General features: G+C 37.2%; 1 protein-coding gene across 11 annotated transcripts in view; it reads left to right on the top strand.

Annotated features, from left to right (window-relative positions):
- The window catches only part of tn (tripartite motif containing protein thin), a 242,561-nt gene that overhangs the window by 151,712 nt on the left and 71,038 nt on the right, over positions 1-19,811 (top strand). For all 11 annotated transcript variants that reach the window (XM_069821838.1, XM_069821803.1, XM_069821828.1 and 8 more), the window contains 3 exons: positions 5,267-5,428; positions 13,038-13,316; positions 14,962-16,380. In XM_069821838.1, coding sequence (XP_069677939.1) covers positions 5,294-5,428; positions 13,038-13,316; positions 14,962-16,380 — 1,833 coding nt within the window. In that variant the 5' untranslated portion in view covers positions 5,267-5,293. The remainder of the gene's footprint in view (positions 1-5,266; positions 5,429-13,037; positions 13,317-14,961; positions 16,381-19,811) is intronic.

Raw genomic sequence — 19,811 nt, 5'->3', positions numbered from 1 at the left:
TTTCACTGAGACACATTTTAATTAATCGAACTAGTTTCTTTGGAATACCAAATTCAATAAGAATATCATATAATACTTCCCTCTTAACCGAGTCATATGCCTTTTTGAAATCAATGAATAACTGATGTACTGTGCCCTTATACTCCCATTTTTTCTCCATTATCTGTCGAATACAAAAAAATCTTATCAATAGTCGATCTATTACGCCGAAAACCGCACTGATGATCCCCAATAATTTCATCTACGTACGGAGTTAATCTTCTCAAAATAATATTGGACAAAATTTTGTACGACGTCAACAAAAGTGATATTCCTCGAATAATTGAACTAATTGTAGCTGTTTTCATTCATGGTGTTATAAATATAACGCGTAAATTTTAGTATAAAGAAATCATAAACTTAACGCGTAAATATTAGTATCAACAAATCCTCGGAACACATGTTCACTGTTGTGGAACAATAATTGTTCGGAGAGCTTTTGTTCCTAATTTTAGGTTATGAGTGATAAAATATTTTATAAAAGATGTATGTAATGTAATATACTCCAAATCCTATCATTTATCAAAGATCTTTGATGAAATATTTGATCATATTCTTTGTCAAAGAACTTTGATAGTGTAATAGTAGCCTGACAGAGACTGTATTTTCTTTGTGATTATTTGGACTCCTCTTGAAAATCCGATATCAAAAACTAAAACCAAAACGTTTGAAACAGTAGCTGATCGTTGATCGAACAGCACACACAAGCACAAGCCCGCGCAAAATAAAATCCTAAGTAGCTGATAGAAGCGGAAACTTTGTCCCATGCCTTTATACAAGCCCACCGTGCAAAACCATTCCGCAAGCAGTGATGCTAAGTGACGTCACGAGATAGTTCCGTGTCACACTGCGGAGCCCAGTGTTGTGCAGTGCGGAAGCAGCTCATGGGCTGGGCCGTTGTGCAGGGCTCTGCCCCAGGGGCCCGGAGCCTCAAGTCCCTATATCAGCATTGGAAATTCGTACTATCCGCAGATTTCATCCCAGCCCATTTTTACTATTTTAGTTGATAGATGAAGTGAGGAGGAGATGGAATGTGTTGGTGAAATGGTAGGAGAAAACGGGAGTACCCGAGAAAAATCGTCTGTGACGCCTGCTTTTTTCCACCACAAATTTCATCACGGCCTGGCCGAGGCTCGAACCCGGGACGCCTGAATGAAATATCAAGCGCGCTTGCGCTTCAGCCACAGACGCGGCTTAGTTATAACTTACATTAATAAATAAATCGAAGCATTAACTATTGCGTACACCAAGTTCAGCAGTTTCCCTATACCCCGAATAAAAGTAAAACATGCAAAGAAATAAGATACAGGCATCTGCAGAGATACAGATGGGCACATCAGGAACAAGACAGAAGGGGATCGGCAATTCCGCTTTTTGAAGACCAGTGAGCGATTGAAACGAGACCGAATAGGAGCTTGACCTAATTCCCGCGTTGCCACGTTGTCCCACAAATATATTAGCCTCTGGTGTTCCTCTCTACTCAAGTTAAATTTAAAAACCGTTGCTACAAGCCACGCGGTGCCCAAGATGCATTGCACGAGTTCCACAATTCACTGCTGATGAATTGCTAAGAGTGTGCAACTATTCAGAGTCTATTTATTTTATAAAAAAATACAACGTGAAAAATTCTTCAAGACACCAAATGAACTGCGACGGCCATTAGAACGATACTGTATGCCAACACATCACTAATTACAAACCAGTATTCCAAGTGCTTCCAATATGCTCCTCAGAAAATAAGTGGTGCAATTTATATTACACAAACCATTGTACCTTATTATTTAACAGAGTACACACAAAAAATGTTATCGCCATTCCACGGAACTGCGTTGTTTGTCACTTGTCTTGCACTTGTTCTATAATACATTTGTGGTGGTCCGTATCATGTTGACCACACGGTCAGGAAGTCAGTCCAATGTTGATTCAAAGATATACCCTTCCCTACAACGTACAGTCCGCACTTCAGGAGAAGATCCGAGAAAGAAATGTGAGTTTTTCCCCCCCACTCTTACAACCAATCCCCAACCTGGAACCGACCGGCCAATGACTAAGCCTTGTTTGTCCCAGCCGGCCAATGACACCATTCCCAACCACTTGATTCTTCAGAGGAGCTGAGTTACTAGTTGACCCTCTCCTCTCACCCCGCAAGAACAATATGCTCCTCGCAGGTAACATCTCGTGAAATTTGGACTAGTATTGCAAGGCGCTAAAACAGAAAAACGTAAAATACGACAAAGAAACGGTAAACAAATAATATGACGCAAAAAAATATTTCTAAATCATATTTCACGACATTGACATTTCTAATACTATATTTGAAGGCTCCATGCAAAACGGAGATAGCTCCACTTTTACGAAGCTGTGGAAAACAACAAAACCATTCTAAAAAATTCAAATTTTAACTGAAATTCTTTCCTTTTTCAGAGTATGTCCTGGATACCTAGAAGTTTCATTTTATCTCTCACGCATTTATTATAAACAGCAATTTAAGGGGACTGTTACATTTTTACTACGTCATACTACTTTTGACCAATAAAACGGTACGAAAAGACGTCTTTCAACCAATCATGACTGCTTATCGCCATAATTTTATCACTCCCTAGCATTTGCTTAATTTTATCGTTTGTTTGTATTAATCACTACCCTAGCATTTATTTCTTTGTTTGCCAACATTTCAAACTGCAAATTCTTTACGTTACTATAAAACATGCTTTGCAATCGTAATTTGTTTCCTGCTTAGATAGTCGACTGAAAACGGCGGCTCCATTCAAACATTTTGGTGAATAAAATTAGTGAAATAGAATTTTAGTAAGTCAATTAATATCTATTTTATTGTATTAGAGTACTTCATTTCTTCGAATCTGTATATAGGCTACTTTCTCCTGTTTTTTATCACCTTCCTACCATTTGTTTCTTTGATTGCCTACATTTAAAACTGCAAATTCTTTACAGTACTATAAAACATGCTTTGCGATCGTCATTTGTTTACAGCATAGACAGTCAATGGCGGCTCCGTTGAATCATTTTGGTGAAGCTAACATTAGTGGAATAGAATTTCCGTCCCAATTAGTATTTTATTGTATTAGAGTACTTTATTTCTTCTAATCTTTATATACTTTCTTCTAATCGTGTAATAGTCAATTAAATCCCACTCGAGTTTTGATTTTCTCGAGATCAATCAAAACCTCTAGTGAGATTACTGTTGATAAAATATGGGCAAATAATGGAGTTACCCCTTTTTTGCAATAAAATTGGATAATATGATTAGCCACAACACACATATATGTGCGAATATCATAAATTACAACACAAGACAGAGCATAATTATATATAATGAACAGTAAATAATGTCATTAATTTCAGGAGGTTACTCTTTGAGATATTCAAAACAAAAAAGTTTAATCTATTTTCTCGTGTTTGCTTCCTTTTCGAGGTAAAAATTGTTTTATACGAAACATTTCATGGCGTTTTTCGGGAAAGCCATTGATTGAATTCCCAATATGCTCAGTCAATTTAAGAGAGCAGCGTATTATGATAATAAATTATTGAAAGAAATTTAGTTTTGTCCTTTCAGCGTGAAGAAATTTGATGCGAACAAATGTAACATTGTAAAATTCCTTTGCAGAACGAAAAGTTGCATTTGCTCGACTCAAATTTCTGCACATTTAAAGGATAAAATTAAATTCTTCCAATCACTTATTATTATAATGCAGTGCTCTCTTAAATTGACTGAACAGTTTGGGAATTAAATCAATGGATTTCCCAGAACACGCTATGAAATATTTCATATAAAATCATTTTTATCTCGAAAAAGAAGTACAAGCGAGAACAAATTTATTGACCTTTTATGTTAAAATATTTCAAAGAATAATGACATTACTTACGGTTCATTCTATATTAGATCCAGGAACTGCCTCATTTTTTCAACGAAACGATTGGGAGCTCAGCTCCAATTTCACTACCAAATGCTCGGAATCATACCGTTCTTGCAGTAAACCATCGCAAATATTTTTTAACGTATGAAACAAGTAAAATATTAATTTGACGAAAAAGTGAAGCCATTCAATTTATGGTATACGTCTGTCTGCCTATTTCTTTATATCCAAAAATTTCTCCTGAGACACTGGTTGGATAGATATTAGTTATATTTAGCATTTATTCGCCGAAGAGTTTGGAAACTATACACGTTAAATACAACCATTTTAATTTGAAGAAACTAACAAGAGATTTGAGGTTAATCTGTATGATTGCGTGTAACGTTTATACAGCAACTAGGGTAATGGAATTAATATAAATAAATACAATTTGCATATGTCACTCTTGATAGTGATTCTTCCGTTGGATGGGGACGTTAAGTCTGGTGCTATTCGACAGGAGTAGGCTACGTGCCGGCACCGGGTTTTCCCTTCTCCCTTCCCCATCTTAATCATCCTCATACATTCTCTACACTACACTTACATATACACTTACCCTAGCACACGACATAACTCTCCACAGATACACATCATGCATAGCGTGGTTCACCGAAGTGGTGTACAACTTGAAAATGGGTTACCTATCCGAAAGATGCGGAATCCGAATCACGGAAGTGAAGTGGGTAGGCATTAGATACACACAGATTGTTATTATTTGTACACCTGTATGCAAATAATGTCAATATTGTATTAACTTTATTCATTTACGTATATTATATTGTGCATGCATCTGTTTCGCGTCCATATCAAAGCACAAATGATTTTTTTCAAAATATATGTAACCCTCGTATGAATTATTGTAATAGATACCCCAAGTAAATTATGTATAGACCTAGTATATGCGGACACCTCTCATGCAGGCCTAAAGGGAACATTTTTTGAATTGGTTATTTAACGACACTGTATCAACTACGTCGAATCAAAGGTATAAAACACCATGGATACCATTAATAACATGATAAAGAACTTAATATTTTCGAAAAGCGCAGCCCGTAAGCGAAATAATTTCATGAGTTTTATTTATTTATTATATATATATATATATATATATATATATATATATATTTATTTACTTATTTATTTATTTACTTATTTATTTATTTTGTATTACCTTTAAAGGGACATTCTATTTTAAATACTGGTACATATTTCTGGACTGTTTCCGATAAGAATGTGTATATAACTAAATATACCTTATAATATTTATATAACTAATTACAGAAATAACAACTTCAATTTTCTATCCTTTACAGAAACTGTGATTGGTGAACAAAATCATCATGGAGCAGTTCGAACAACTATTAACATGCGCCATCTGTCTGGACCGCTATCGAAATCCAAAACTCTTGCCATGCCAACACTCCTTCTGTATGGAGCCATGCATGGACGGCTTGGTAGATTACGTCAGGAGACAGGTATGTAGTAAACAGCATCTTGTGTTTTAAGGCTAAAATAGGCTGAAAATGGTCAAATGAGCTACTATTATATTTTTATGACTACTTTATACGAGATAGGCCTACATTAATGTATGTTTGTTAAAATAAAAGTCCATGTATTTATCTCTCTATACCATCGAGAGATGCGTTTATATGTTTTGAACTCTATTCACTTTTCTTTCCTAGCCCAGAAAGGCCTACACGTAAAAAATAACACAAATTGTTAAAGCAAAACACTTCAACGCGAATATTCACAAGTTACAGACAATGAACTAACTTGCCAGACAGAAGTAAGCGAGGAATGCAGAGGCCAATGCGACCGACAAGGGTGTACTTAAAGACGACAGTGAAAGGAGTCTAACTAAACTTGCAATGTAGTGACAACTCCCACTCTTCTCTCCCTTCTACACACCCAGATTGCCAGCACTGAGTATTTACTCTGAAGACATTCCTACACTACTACATATCTGAACACAACTTTACTTTCTGTGTGTTATCAAGTGTTGCAAACATATTTACCACCAATGCCGGCTGCACAGAGTAAGAATTCGAAATGTTTGCAATTAAATTAAATTGTGAGACCCGCGATAATGGTGAAAAATATTTCACAATTTTTATAGGGACGATTCCATTTCAGAGCCTTCGTTTACGAGCCACTGTTTAAAAGAGAAACAGAATATTTACATACTGTGTTTTATCTACTCTTATGTTAAAATTATTAGTTATTCGTTTTCTATTACTGATAAATTTTGCTCGCAATACTAGGACCGAGAAAAATGAAAATGATGAAGTTGAATAAGATTATGATGGTGGTGGTAATAATAATAATAATATTAATATTAATATTAATATTAATATTAATATTAACTAATAACATTTATTCATTTTCGTCTGCTGCTGAACTGCGTATCACTAGAGTCCAGATTACAAATGAATTTTATGATAATTATACTCGTACAGTTTAACAATGAATTTAATAATTGAAGGGCTTCCTGCAAAATAGGGGTGAGTGGCTCCACTTTTTTTACCAAATTACTGCTTCGCTTGTTTCATGCGTTTTTTTAAAGCGAAATGGTAGCGTTGTTTTCAATGTAAGCTTTCAGTACTCAATGCCTTTATTAAAGTATTTCATATTGCTGCGTACAGTTATTGAAACTTCTGCAGTATTATGTATTTTATAGCAATTTCCTGCTGGCAGAATAGATATGAATGTCGCGAAGATGACACATACTTTCTAATATAAGTTTCTTTGTCATATCGTGGATTATAGTTCTGTGTGTAGCTTATAAGGATGTTAATAAAACTGTAAAATTCACTTCTACTGGAAGAATTACAGGACAACTCTTAAAATGATTTCACTATATATCACACGAAGAATGGATGTCTATAGCCTAAGAAAACCGAAAGAAATAGAATGGGTGGCAAAAGAAGAGATCAGAGTGTCAAATATGCCAGAAAGTAGCTTTGTTTTTAATGTAAGGTTTCAGTACGAATTGCCTTTATTAGCCTAAAGTATTGTTATATTGCTACGTACAGTTGTTGAAACTTCTGCAGTATTATGTATTTTATAGCAATTTCCTGCTGGCAGAATAGACATGTATGTCGCGGAGATGACACATACTTTCTATTATAAGTTTCTTTGTCATATTGTTTATGTCATATTATCATTGTGACCAGCCTCATGGTCTAGTGGTCAGAGCTTCTGGCTATAGTTCATGAGGTCCCGGGTTCGATTCCCGGAATTTTTCCTTCGTTCATGGTCTGGAATTTAGGTTAAGTTTAGATTTAAGACCTCTCCTGGCACCACATTATCATAATCATCCTACCACATCATCGGGGTAATGTAACTCCGCCTTCCAGGCGCCCCAACCTCAGAAGTGGGTTACAACTAAGCCATGGTCAGGAGAGAAGACCAGAAATGTCGAAAAGACAACCTCGTGGCATTGGATAAAAAAAATATTATCATTGTCTATGTTTTTTTTCTTTTAATTGGGACTTTGCCCTGTTATAGAAATAAATAAATATCGTGGATTATAATACTGTGTGTAACTTATAAGGCTGTTAATAAAACTGTAAAATTCACTTCTACTGGAAGAACTACAGAGGAAATCTTAAATTGATTTCATTATATATCACACGAAGGATGGATGTATGTAGCCTAAGAAAATCGAAAGAAATAGAAGGGTTGGGGAAAGAAGAGATCAGAGTGTCAAATATGCGAAAAGATCGTATGAATTTTATCTGCCTGTGACATTTTTCTTGTGTATAAGATTAAAAAATAGAGCAAGTGGCAAGCATCCAGCTGGAAGATGATGGCTTCATTAATATTAGTCAGGTCGGTGGTTGAGCCAGAGCACAGCAACACGCCAAGCGGTAACACAATGCCTCTCAAGGCCTTCGGGGGCTTTACACAAAGACGCCATGCTAAACGCTCCAATTATTGACAGACTGATGCCTTATAATGGGAAACATAAGCCAGAGTCAGGCTCTTTTCAGTTTTTTGTTCGTAAACAATTTCGCAAGTCTTTATACTGCGTGGAGTTTTTGTGAACTGAAAGGTCACACGACGCAGTAAATGAAATTAAGTTCGTAAACAAACCTTTGGCTTTGAAAGTAGAAGTGATTCTTCTTTATAGTCTTATTTTTCGAGAGTTGGGACGTCACATTGCCTCTATGGTAGGAAAAACAACTGAATATCATATAGCACGAGGCCTGCTACTATGGCAACGACGGTTGTACCGCAGTATAGGTATTCATACAGTAAGGAAACTTCGCTACTGTCTCTACCAGACAGACATGCGCGCGCATACAGCTAGCGATCCAAGCGGCAAATAACTAACACTACTGGGAAATTCAGCTATTTATATATTATGGTAATTATACAGAAGCAAAATATTTATTAGAAGATTAAGAGTATCGAAGGGACCTATTTTTCAGACTTTAAATTGCAGCAACAACAAAGGACGAAACCCACAATTGCATTTTTTTTTCGCTTTCTCCAAAGATCCAAAAAAATATCCATACAGATTTTGTGTAGGTCTACTGGCTTACGCTTGGCATGTGTTTCGATTTTTTACCTTTTTATTTCGTTTAATTGTTACCGTAAGTTAAATTCTGCTGTAATGATTTCAGATGTAGAAAAGGGTTACAAATATTCGGCGAGAGAACTTGCTAAAATACTTTCTTTCTTTATTCAATTGCAGACCTAAGAAAATTGGTAATGAACTATGATCACTATTACCTCTGATTGAGGTTCTGGCTGATAATGTACCTGTTAAGAGGCAGTACATTATATGTCAGAGAAAGAACAATTATTAGCATATAACTGAAGTCTGATTAGTGTAATATGTAACTAGTCAGCGATATATGCAGTGGAGAAGGAAAGGAAATGGGCACCCTAACCCAATCTCTTGGCTTAGTTGTCTCATGTGATGTCTTATTAGTGTCACTTATGAGATTCCAAGCAATCTTCGGACTGCTGTTACATACAAGTGGCTACTAGTAGTGATGTTTTCTAAAATGCAAATACCAGTCTTCCACTGCACACAATTGAATCTGTAGTTGCATAAATAACATCAGTCCCCCCCCAAAAAAACTAAATTTTACAGGACAGACATAAACAACTTTTCTTCTAAATTCTGAATGCATGGGTGTCCTCAACTGGTGCAATATTAATCTGCCATCTTGAGGTATTTTAAGTATAAAATTCAGAATGATAATTTGTATTGATATTTTTCTGCATTTTTTTTTAATTTTGTGGACTCGTGTTGTTATTGCTAAGTAGAATAGAATTTTAGTGCAAAAATTAATAGAAATGCATATTACCAATAGAGTGACCAGACGTCCGGATTTAACCTGGACAGCTACTTTTTATTAACTTTGTCCAGGTCTCCGGACGCCCTTTTGTCCAGATTAAAATAAAAGTACTTTAATGAGAAATTAATTGCTTGATAATGTTATATTTATAACATGAAAATGGTTTTTTAAAGAAATAACATTATGTGAAAATCGTTTGCTTCAAAGTGAGGGTGCAAAAATGATTAGGCTTATCTGCGTCTACGGGATGAACATCGTAGGGATGAACATCGTAACAGTTTAGGATTTTTCTTTCCCGCAGTTCGATAACTTAGACTACTCTGTTAAATTCGTCTAGTGTAGGAATTACACTCCGCATAGCCATAATTTGAGCGGAGTCTTACTCTTAGTTATATTTCTTCCTTATAGTTGGCAGTAATACTAAATTAGCATTACTAGTTATTAGAATAAATGTTAATTAACGTTAATCTGGTTCCGCTATTCAAAGAGAGCTCCTTTGGCGATATTCTCATGTTGTTTACGGTTTACGTTTTTCTCATTTTTCTTATGTTTTGTGTCATTTTAGTGAATTTACAGCATTTTTCTAGTTCAGCATAAAAATGTCAAGAAGAAAGTGTAAAGTTCAGAACGAGGAGATGAAATTTCTAAGAAAAAAAGTCGTATTAGTGAAAGCCACGTCTTTTGTACACTTTTAAAATGTGATGTTGATTGTTCAAACAAAGGTAGCTGCTGCCATCTCCCATCTGTTGCATAAACAATGTGGATCCAGGACTAATGTTTATGCAAAGAACATGAAAATAATTGTGCAAGTTTACTCATTTGAAATACAAGAATTTATGTTAGCTATGCATCGAGACATGCATCAATTATTAACTTACTTATTTACTTATGGCTTTTAAGGAACCCGGAGGTTCATTACCGCCCTCACATAAGCCCGCCATCGGTCCCTATCCTGTGCAAGATTAATTCCAGTCCCTATTTTCAGTACACCCACCAATGTAGCTCAGTCGACAGACTCGCTGGCGTGCTGATCCAGAGCTGCGCTCGGGCTTGGGTTGGATCCCCCGTTTGGTCTGATTGATTGGTTTCTTCAGAGGTTTACCCCAGCCGTGGGACTGACGCCGGATGGTCTATGACGAGTCGTCGGCCACACTTCACTTCACTCCAGTTTGGCTTGATTACCTGGTTGGGTTTTTTCCGAGGTTTTCCTCAACCATAAGGCAAATGCCAAGTAATCTGTTGGCGAATCCTCGGCCTCATCTCATCTCTTCTCGCCGAAAAATTGTAAAAAATGGAAATTTAAAAAAATTAAGAAAATTGTAATTGTAATCCTGTAAAATGTTGACTCGCACACATCTTTAAGCTTCATTGCTAATGTAAGATCTATGGAATACAATAAATGGAATGAAAAATGAAATATCATCATATCCCACCTCCTTCAATTCCATTTTAATATTATCCTCCCATCTACTTCTCCGCCTCCCCTAGGTCTTTACATAGAAATAGTGTACAGCGTTTAATTTCGATAAATATTGGACTAATATTGCTTATGCGACTATCGATTCAATTTTACAGTCTATAGATAAGCCTAATAGATAATTCGGTGCTTAGAAATGTTAAGGATTTTATCTTATAGTAGGTACAACAACAATACGTTGTGCTTCAGTGACTTAAACCTGAATTTTACAAAAACATCGTTTAACTTGCAGTACTAGAAAACCCTGCAATGTAGCGGAGCGGGTAAAAAGTTCCTGCTGGTATATTTGCAGCCCACAAATGCGGAACAAAGGGTCTGGGTGCTTCTTAATATAACCACTCTCGACTTGTAGAGCACCGAACAGTTTAACTCCTCGAATTCCTTAAATAACTACCTGGTGTTTTCTCTGAGCTCTCTAATGGTCTCTCTTTATTCTACATACGGCAGAAACACTTTCTAAGGCTTCGTTCGCACTGGTGTACTTATATTTTGCACTGTGCACACAATATTGGAACTTTAAAGATGCTGTTTTTCAAGCTACTGGTCCTAGTTCAAAGACTGGCGACTTCAAAGTGGAACATGTGGTGGAATAACACAACTATCAACATAGTTGTCAATATAACACCTCCAATTTTTCCTCATAAATCATTTTATTATCACTTTTTTCAGTAGCACTATCTTTTGAGACATAGCAGGACTTCGCATTCAATCAACTACAAGAGCAAAAGAGAGAGTACAGTAAAATATAAAATAAAATGGATAGAATAAAAATCCCCTTCATGAAGAAGACACATGCATTTCTATACGTTCCCTTCTTTACCATGATGTCATGTTAATGCCAGGAAAGGTTTTGATTGTAACGATTAAATTACTAGTAACTTTAGCTGCGAGTAAATTTACTTTGATGAAATAAAACGTGGTACTTATTGTGTCCATTTTGACAATATAAGTATTAATTCATTAATAGAAGATAACGCTTATTATTAAATAAGGTACCAGTCTTTAATTTATTAACCTAGTAATATATTTCATCGGCTGGCATCTATTCTATCTATTAAGCCTACCACGGTCTAGTATATACAGTCACGAAGCTCAATACGTAGTAAATATGCATCCATACATAGTTGCTAACCACTAGAATCGCTACTATCGCCTCATCACAGACAATGCGAAATAGTGCCTGCACAGTCTATTCCTAGCATCCTCATAAACTCAGGCTTCGTGACTATGTATACGAGTATACTAGACTGTGGTATTACTCTCCTCTGAGGGGAGGGGCACGAACTGGAGATTGCTCTCGCACGTAGGTACCTTAGGTGGGCCCATTGCACTACCGGAATGTACACACCACGTTGTACTGTATTGCTGCTTTCTTTAGACTCAAACGCATCTATTAAATCGGCGGAGTAGTGTACGTAGCATACTAAATAGCTGAAATGTAATATGTAATATATATTTTGTCTTTAAGCATTACTTTCGGCGAGATGGTACTTCACATATTTTGTATACAGCGTCATCCCATCTTATTACATCCCAATTTATGCAAGACATATCATTACTTAATTCACTCTTCCATTGATGTTCCTTTCAAATGTATCTATGTCGCCTCTCATTCCCCGCGCCCCACTTTTTAACAATAAAGGTGTATTAATAATCATTGACGTTAAATAATTATTAGAAAATGTATATAATTCTTCAATTATTTTCCTATTTCTCATACTAGTGAAGATCCACTTTGGCACTAAGACTTATTCATCCCCCTCACTTCACATCACTTGCTATTACATACTTGGCCCCCTCTGCTATCTATTTTCTTTCTTTTTTCTCTCACTACTTCCCCACTACACCAACTCCTTAAATCATATTGTGTCTTCTTGCTATTATCACTTCTTTCATCACCACTGCCCCCTGGTTCTGTTGCACCCCCCCTCGACGACTGCCTAGCCATTATTTTCTCTTCACGCTGTAATTCTCTTATCCTCGGAATAGCCCCCAGAAATGGCCGAAATTACTTCCTTCTGTCAGAAGATGAGAGTGTAGGCCTAAGTGTCGGTACGAAACGCCGAAAATGTAAAAATGTTCTGAAATTATTATTTTTTTCCTGTTACTGTTATTTATTATGAGTAAACACTATTCTTTGTGTAGATCTAGATCTTATTTAGAACAATTTTAGGAGAATCTCTCAGAATGAACCCCGTTAGAGACCCTACAAAGTTTATATTAGACCCTGCAATTGCGTGAACACTTGGGTCTTCAGGAACTGTCCGAATTGAACGAGTGTTTGTGTGGTTGCAGGTGAAATGTCCGGAATGCCGAGCAGAGCATCGCATCCCGTACCAGGGGGTGCAGGGCTTCCCTACCAACGTGACGCTGCAGCGCTTTCTGGAGCTTCACATCGAGATCACTGGCGAACTGCCGGATCCCACGAGTGGGCAGATCATGGAGCGCTGCAACGTCTGCTCTGAGAAGTCCTACTGCTCCGTCTGCGTGCACTGCGAGAAGAAGATATGCGCCGACTGCAAGGGCGCGCACATGGACATCCTGCGTCGCGAGATAGCGCGCATCAACAACCAGGTGCGTGCCCCAACACAAACTCACACATCAATAAATGCTGAAAATTCACTAACATCTTGTTTGTTAATGCCCACTGTGCAGAGAAAAGGACTCCTGGACACATATTTTATTACAGTGTGTCGAATTGGAACATATCCTGAAAAAATATCCACCACTCTCGATGCTAAGTCAGAATAGGAGTTCGCTTGCATGTATTGACCTCATGGGGAATAGAGAATGGGAACAAAAGACTGGATTGTTCCTCTTGAAAGCGAGGCAGATTAGAACTTCAGCTGTTGAAGTTTGTGATGCGAACTGACGAAGGGATACTCAATTATACACTTTTCTCCCTGTTTAGGTTATAATGTGTTTTGTTTGTGTCATTTTTATTTTAATCCGTGTGTTCTTTTAGAGAGTCGTTGGATCTAACTATAGCTGAGGGGGGTGAAATCTAAAAAGTAGGACTTGTTTTAGGTTAAAACACGTACGGTCAGAAAACCCGTGCATTGGATTTAAGAGAAAATTATGATAATATAACATCTGTATGTATAATATTACTCAATAAATCCATCTATCTATCTAAAAAACATATGCTGAAATTTCGACAATTCTGTTAAAATTCTACTGTGCATTTCGGTTCCACCAGCCATTTCCAGATGTATGTCACCTAACATGTCTATTAACTCTAGCCATTTTAGTTATTACGGTTGAGATTTGGGAATACCGTGAATGAGGAAGGCCGTGTCAGAATCGAAGCTTTTCTGAACGAGTTGCACCCGCTTCACAAAGAGAAAATTAGTGCAATATTACAATCTCCTTGTTCATTATTATTTCTTATTGAAAATGAGCAGCGAAACTGACGGTGTAAAACGATACAAATATAAAGGGTTCAATTGTACTAAATAAATAATAAATGAAAGGTTTTGTTATTGGAATTGGTAAGCAAGTACTAGGTGAACAATCCTCCGCGCGTCCGCTTCCACTGTTTGCGGGTCTTGGGCGAGTCAAGCCGATAACCGCGGTGAACGGGTGTCACGAAATCCGCAGTAAATTTACCTACAGTTTTGCGCGTCAGTCATTACTAAAAACACTTAAAATAAGCACTAACAAACACTTAAAAATCGACCTACAATTTGCCGTGTAAGTTATTTTATTACTAATAAACAATTAAACATAAACACTAATAAACACTTAAAAAATCAATAAACGAAATTTCTTCCGAAAATTTCTGTCACTTCGTAACAGAAATCCATGCTCAGCATCACTTTGATACAAATTATCCAAATACAATAATTTGTTTCTAATAGGACTTTAACTGGATTGAACTCCTGTTCCCTTAGTTTAGAAACTGGTGAAATAATTGTGTTACAGGTGGGTCCAAGAGAATGGTGATCATATATAATATGTGGCTATAAAGACATTATATGAAGGTTGTAATTTTATAAAATTTACTTGATCCAGACATTATCTGTCATACTTAAAAAAATCTGAGCTTGTCGACGACATTTTAACATTTTTGGCTAATATTCAAAGTAATCATTTCCTTCTAAATCTGTAACTGAGAGTATAACAAAGTGCGAACAATACACAGATGGAAATTCACTTTATACATTTTCCTCTTATATAATATTATTGAAATCGAATAACAAATACATTTTATTTCCAGGTGCGACGAGCTATTCACCGGCTAGAAGACGCATTGTCGCTAGTGGAGAAAAATTCTCTAAGTCTGCAGCAGAACTGTTCTTCCGTATCGGAAGAAATAGACGAGATCTACAGACGTCTGAACAAGGCGCTCAAAGACCGCACTGAATTCCTGAGAGGAGAGATCGACCGCTACCTCTCTATGGAACTCCGTAACCTCTCCACGCTCAAAGAGAACCTCGAACTCGAGATATCAAACATCCAGAGCAATTGCGATCTCGCAGATAAGCACATGACAGAAGCCGTAGAATGGGACGACAGCGAACTCATGGATGCCAAAGAGATCTTTCTCAAAACAGTCGAATTCATCCGTAATTTCGAGTATGAAAACGCCGATTACAACCGCAGAGTGAGGTTCTCCATGTCAACAGACCCAAATCAATTAGTACTCCACGTAGCTGGCTATGGAGAATTGACAATCAACATGCCACATCAACCGTTTACTGGTGTTGGCGGAGGTAGTGGAAGCATCGCACCCAGTGCAAGCAGTAGTGGTCTTCTTCAACCACCAGGGGGACCTGGTTTGATGAGATCAAAGAGTGATCACCGCCTTGCATCCCAGTTCAGGCAGCAAGATGAGCGAGGAGGGTATGATCGAGGAGGCTATGGAGATGGGAGTGGTGATCCAAGTGGTACCTCTGGACGGGTTTCTCCTCTTGGAGGCCGCAAGTTTGGCGAGAGATACCCTCAAAACCGTGGAGGCAACGACAGATATGATCAACAACAATCACGATATGGAGGTCGTTGTGGAGGAGGCGGTGACTACTCTGGAGAATTTGAATCACCTTACGATAATGATGGTAACAGGCCTCGATCCAAATACAGGTCGAGATTCTCACGTCACCATGGTGACAACGCAGATTCTGATAACGATACGCAAGGCAATCGTTCTGTGAGATTCTCAGAAGGACATCAACACAAGGAGAGAGAACGAGTGTTGGATACTGAGGATGTGGCCAGAGGTCCTTTGAGCGGTATAACCCGACTCTATGACTCTCCGCGAGTCATGAAGCGTCTGCAGGAGTCAGAGCAGCGTGGTAAGAAGAAGGAGAAGGAGCCAGTGCAGCCAGTCCCTCAGCCACAACTGCAAGTCAAGGCTCCTCAGCAGGTGCCAAAACGAACCCAGAGGCAAGTCAGCGAGGAAGACGAGATCTCCAAGATCAAGAGGGCTAACAAGGCGGGGGCTTCTGCCTCAACCACCACCACGGAGACGACTACCCCCACTTCCGACGTCGGCAGGCCGGTCTCGGAGAGGGTTGCAGCGTTGAAAACTTCTAGAGATAATTCATCAGAGGACAGGGACAGCAGTCAGCCCTCGTCACCCACCACCAGAGCGCCACCCTCTGACCTCTCGCCCACGAGGAAGGCTCCAGGAACGGAGGTAGGAGACAATGGATTTGTTTCACTTCCTGTTCACTGGGCATTCAACTAACAAGTACGTTGTTGTCATAGAATTTTTCATTTGTAGACAAGTGAAATACTTTAAAGACAAACATATATTAAGAAATTCAATGCATTGCCAATTGACGAGCCCTTTTTATATTATCAGTTGATTAATATATGCTTATATATGGACAAGTGATTATTGAACTTTTGACGTATAATTTCAATGTGTTATTATTAAATTGAGTAAAAAAATAATATTGCAGAGATAGTAAAAATTTAGCCTGTAGTCCCTACTTTTAATGACGAACATTCAAAACCGTCATAAATACAATACCAGGTCTAACCTGCACCAATGATCTACTGACATGAACTCATTAGGCAACTCAAACTAAACTGTTGCGATATTTGTCTACCAATCACGAAATATGAAAAACTAAGCTTCAGGTGAAACTTATAATTCAATAAGACCCATCTCACAGTTATTACTGACATATTCACTAGATTGGATCATAATCGCTGAGTGTTTTTATACGATTTCCCAAATAATCTATTCTATTTACTTTCATTGTTGACATTCATCTGCTTTTATAATTTTGCTATGACATCTTACTCTACTCCATACACATTTTCGTCTTTTCTATTTAACCTTAAGATTTTTTTTTCTGTCAATCTCGGTGATTCTCTTTTACCTTGTAACGACCCAACGAATAGAATAATCGTTGTCATTCGTTTTATCATCTGGAGACCAAATTAGATCCAACAGGAAAGGAATAGTGAGCGGAAATCATACTCGGATGCTAATTTCGGGTGCACGTTCGAATCCCGTTTGGATTGGTTACCTGGTTGAGTTCTTTCTTTTTTTTTAAACGTAAATATAATATTAGGTAATTGCATGGCGAATTCTCACCAAAATACCATCTCGCTATCACCATTTTCATCGACGTTAGATAACCATGTAATTGATGCAGTGTCGTTAAATAATTGAAAAAATTTTGAGCTGAAAAAGTACAAACTGCACCTATTTTCAATTTTTTGTCCTTCAGAGGAGGGCCTTTTGGACAAGCACCGGGGACTTTAGGTTTACTGTGCAACCTCCTTATATTGGGATGATTTTTGAAGTCCTTAGGATCGTTTTTTTTTTCATGCACGTGATTCACTGTTTGATGCCATAGTATCGATTCAGCCACAGCACCCAAGTCTGATAGGAGACCATACCTCCGCCTCCCTGTAATGTTCCTCTCCAGTCTTCTCAAATCAATGGCATCTGTTCCTAATTCATGTACTTGAATCTGCTGCATTCTTAACCGGAGTGACACGCCGTCGTGAATTCCGCTATTCACCAAGGCGCCATCTATCTGAGGGGGAACATCCTCTCCATTAAACCGCAGTCCGCTAACTCAAGCCCATGCGTCTTCTCTGGGATTGTAGTACGTGCAGCTCCCGCAGATAGATGCCACCTGTAGGCGAACTTCCGCCAAGTCCTCCTGGTCAACGTGTAACTATTGAAGACGATTAATGAAATGATGCTAATGAAAGCGAATGAGTCAGAGGTACCATGCCGAAAATTATCCAGTAATTCTGCTTCAAGTAGTTGAGAATCCGCAACCCGGATTTGAACCCGGGCCCGATCTTGTCAATGTTTGGCAAGCTAACCGTTACTCCACATCAGTGGACATTCTCAAAATTAATTTATTTTTGTCACTTATATTTTTAATCATAATCATTATATTACAAGAAAACTAAAGCAAACACAATAGCATAATACATCTAATCGAGAAGTTAGATTTTTTAAATTTTATATTCTAACTAACAATTAGTTCAGTAAGAAAACAAAAGAAATCGTTGTAATGAGGAAAGTATTGTATTACTAGTTAGTGGATGCCCAGTATATTGTTGTTGTTCTTTTACTGTGTATTTGTGTGTAGACTGAAGGTATAGGGCAGGGTTTCTTAAATGTGGAAGGTCGAATAGATGCGTGTCGCAACTCTGCAAGAACGTTTGGAGGTGCTGTTGAAATAAGGAAAAGAAGATTCCTGAATTATTAATAGACGTAACATGTACTAGCAGTGACTGCTCATGCATGCCTCCGCAAACACTGAACAGAAGGCTGCATGGAAAGGTTACAAGGCTGTCAAGGCACTCGAAAAGCTTTTCATGCGTTCCAGAACTTTTCAGTCCAATTTATAGAGAGTTTTATATACTAATATGATGTCAAGGCACTTGTTTGGAACTACTTGCATTACTGAATTCAATTCTGGATCTTTTCATCGAATTGTGGAGCGTTTCGGATGGTTATTTATTGAGCAAGAAGTAACAGACTTCGTGTATAAAATTAGGGAGCAAGTATCTTCAACATTTCAACTACATTCAAGATTGGAAACGCTTCAGTGAAGATGTTGCAGACAGACAGTCAGCGGAAAAATAAAAATGATAACTTATTTCAAACTATGTTCAATTCGTAGGGTTTTTCTGTTCGGGCCTGCTATAGAAGCTATCAAGCTTATGAAATTACTTCGAAAGGAAATAAATAATATTTATAAATTTCCATAATTTAAATATTACACATTTTATATAAATCATATAAATTCTATTACTAAAAATATTACTTTCAGACTCCGAAGATAAATGTACTCACAACACAACCACGCAAAATTTCTCTTTATTCTTCCCCATATTACTGTAGTTAAAAAATTTCGTTTTGTTTCTGTACTGGAACGATCTCAGGTAAAAGAATAACGTGGAGAGAGATTTGTGTACTATTTTAATTCAAATTCTATATATAAGAGTCAATTGATCAGGGAGTGATAAGAAATAAAATAGTTTTTAGTGAAATATTAATAAGTCTTTATTCCAGACAAAAGAAAGTGCAATATCACGGTTTGGTCGAAACAAACTCTATCGCCTTTTCTTTATTTTTTCTTTCAAAATACGAAGAGATAAATGAAAATTTCTCTTTATTCCTCCTCATATTAGTTACAAAATTTCGTTTCGTTCCTGTATTGCAACGATCTCAGGTAAAGGAATAACGTGAAGAGAGATTTTTGTAGTATTTGAATTCAAATTCAATATATATAAGAGTCAATTTATCAGGGAGTTATATGAAATAAAATAGTTTGTAGTAAAATATTAATAGGTCTTTATCCAAAACAAAAGAAAGTGCAATATCACGGTTTGCTCGAAACAATTTTTTTTTTTTTTTTTTTTTTTTTCAAAATACGAAGAGACAAATGAAATTAAGTACGCATTATACTGCAAAATTTATTATGAACAACATTTTCCAACTTTCCTTTGCGAGAATTGTAAGTTCCACAACGTCACAGATTATACAGAGTGAACCGTAAGTAATGTAATTTATTTCAGGGGGTTACTCTTTAGGACATTTCAAACAAAAAGGTTTAATACAATTTTACCCGTTTGTGTTTCCTT

Source organism: Periplaneta americana, chromosome 1 (assembly GCF_040183065.1).
Source record: "Periplaneta americana isolate PAMFEO1 chromosome 1, P.americana_PAMFEO1_priV1, whole genome shotgun sequence".
Classification (NCBI taxonomy): Eukaryota; Metazoa; Arthropoda; class Insecta; order Blattodea; family Blattidae; genus Periplaneta; species Periplaneta americana.
Note: the sequence above shows the minus strand (reverse complement) of the source record. Positions and strands in the feature narration are given on the sequence as shown.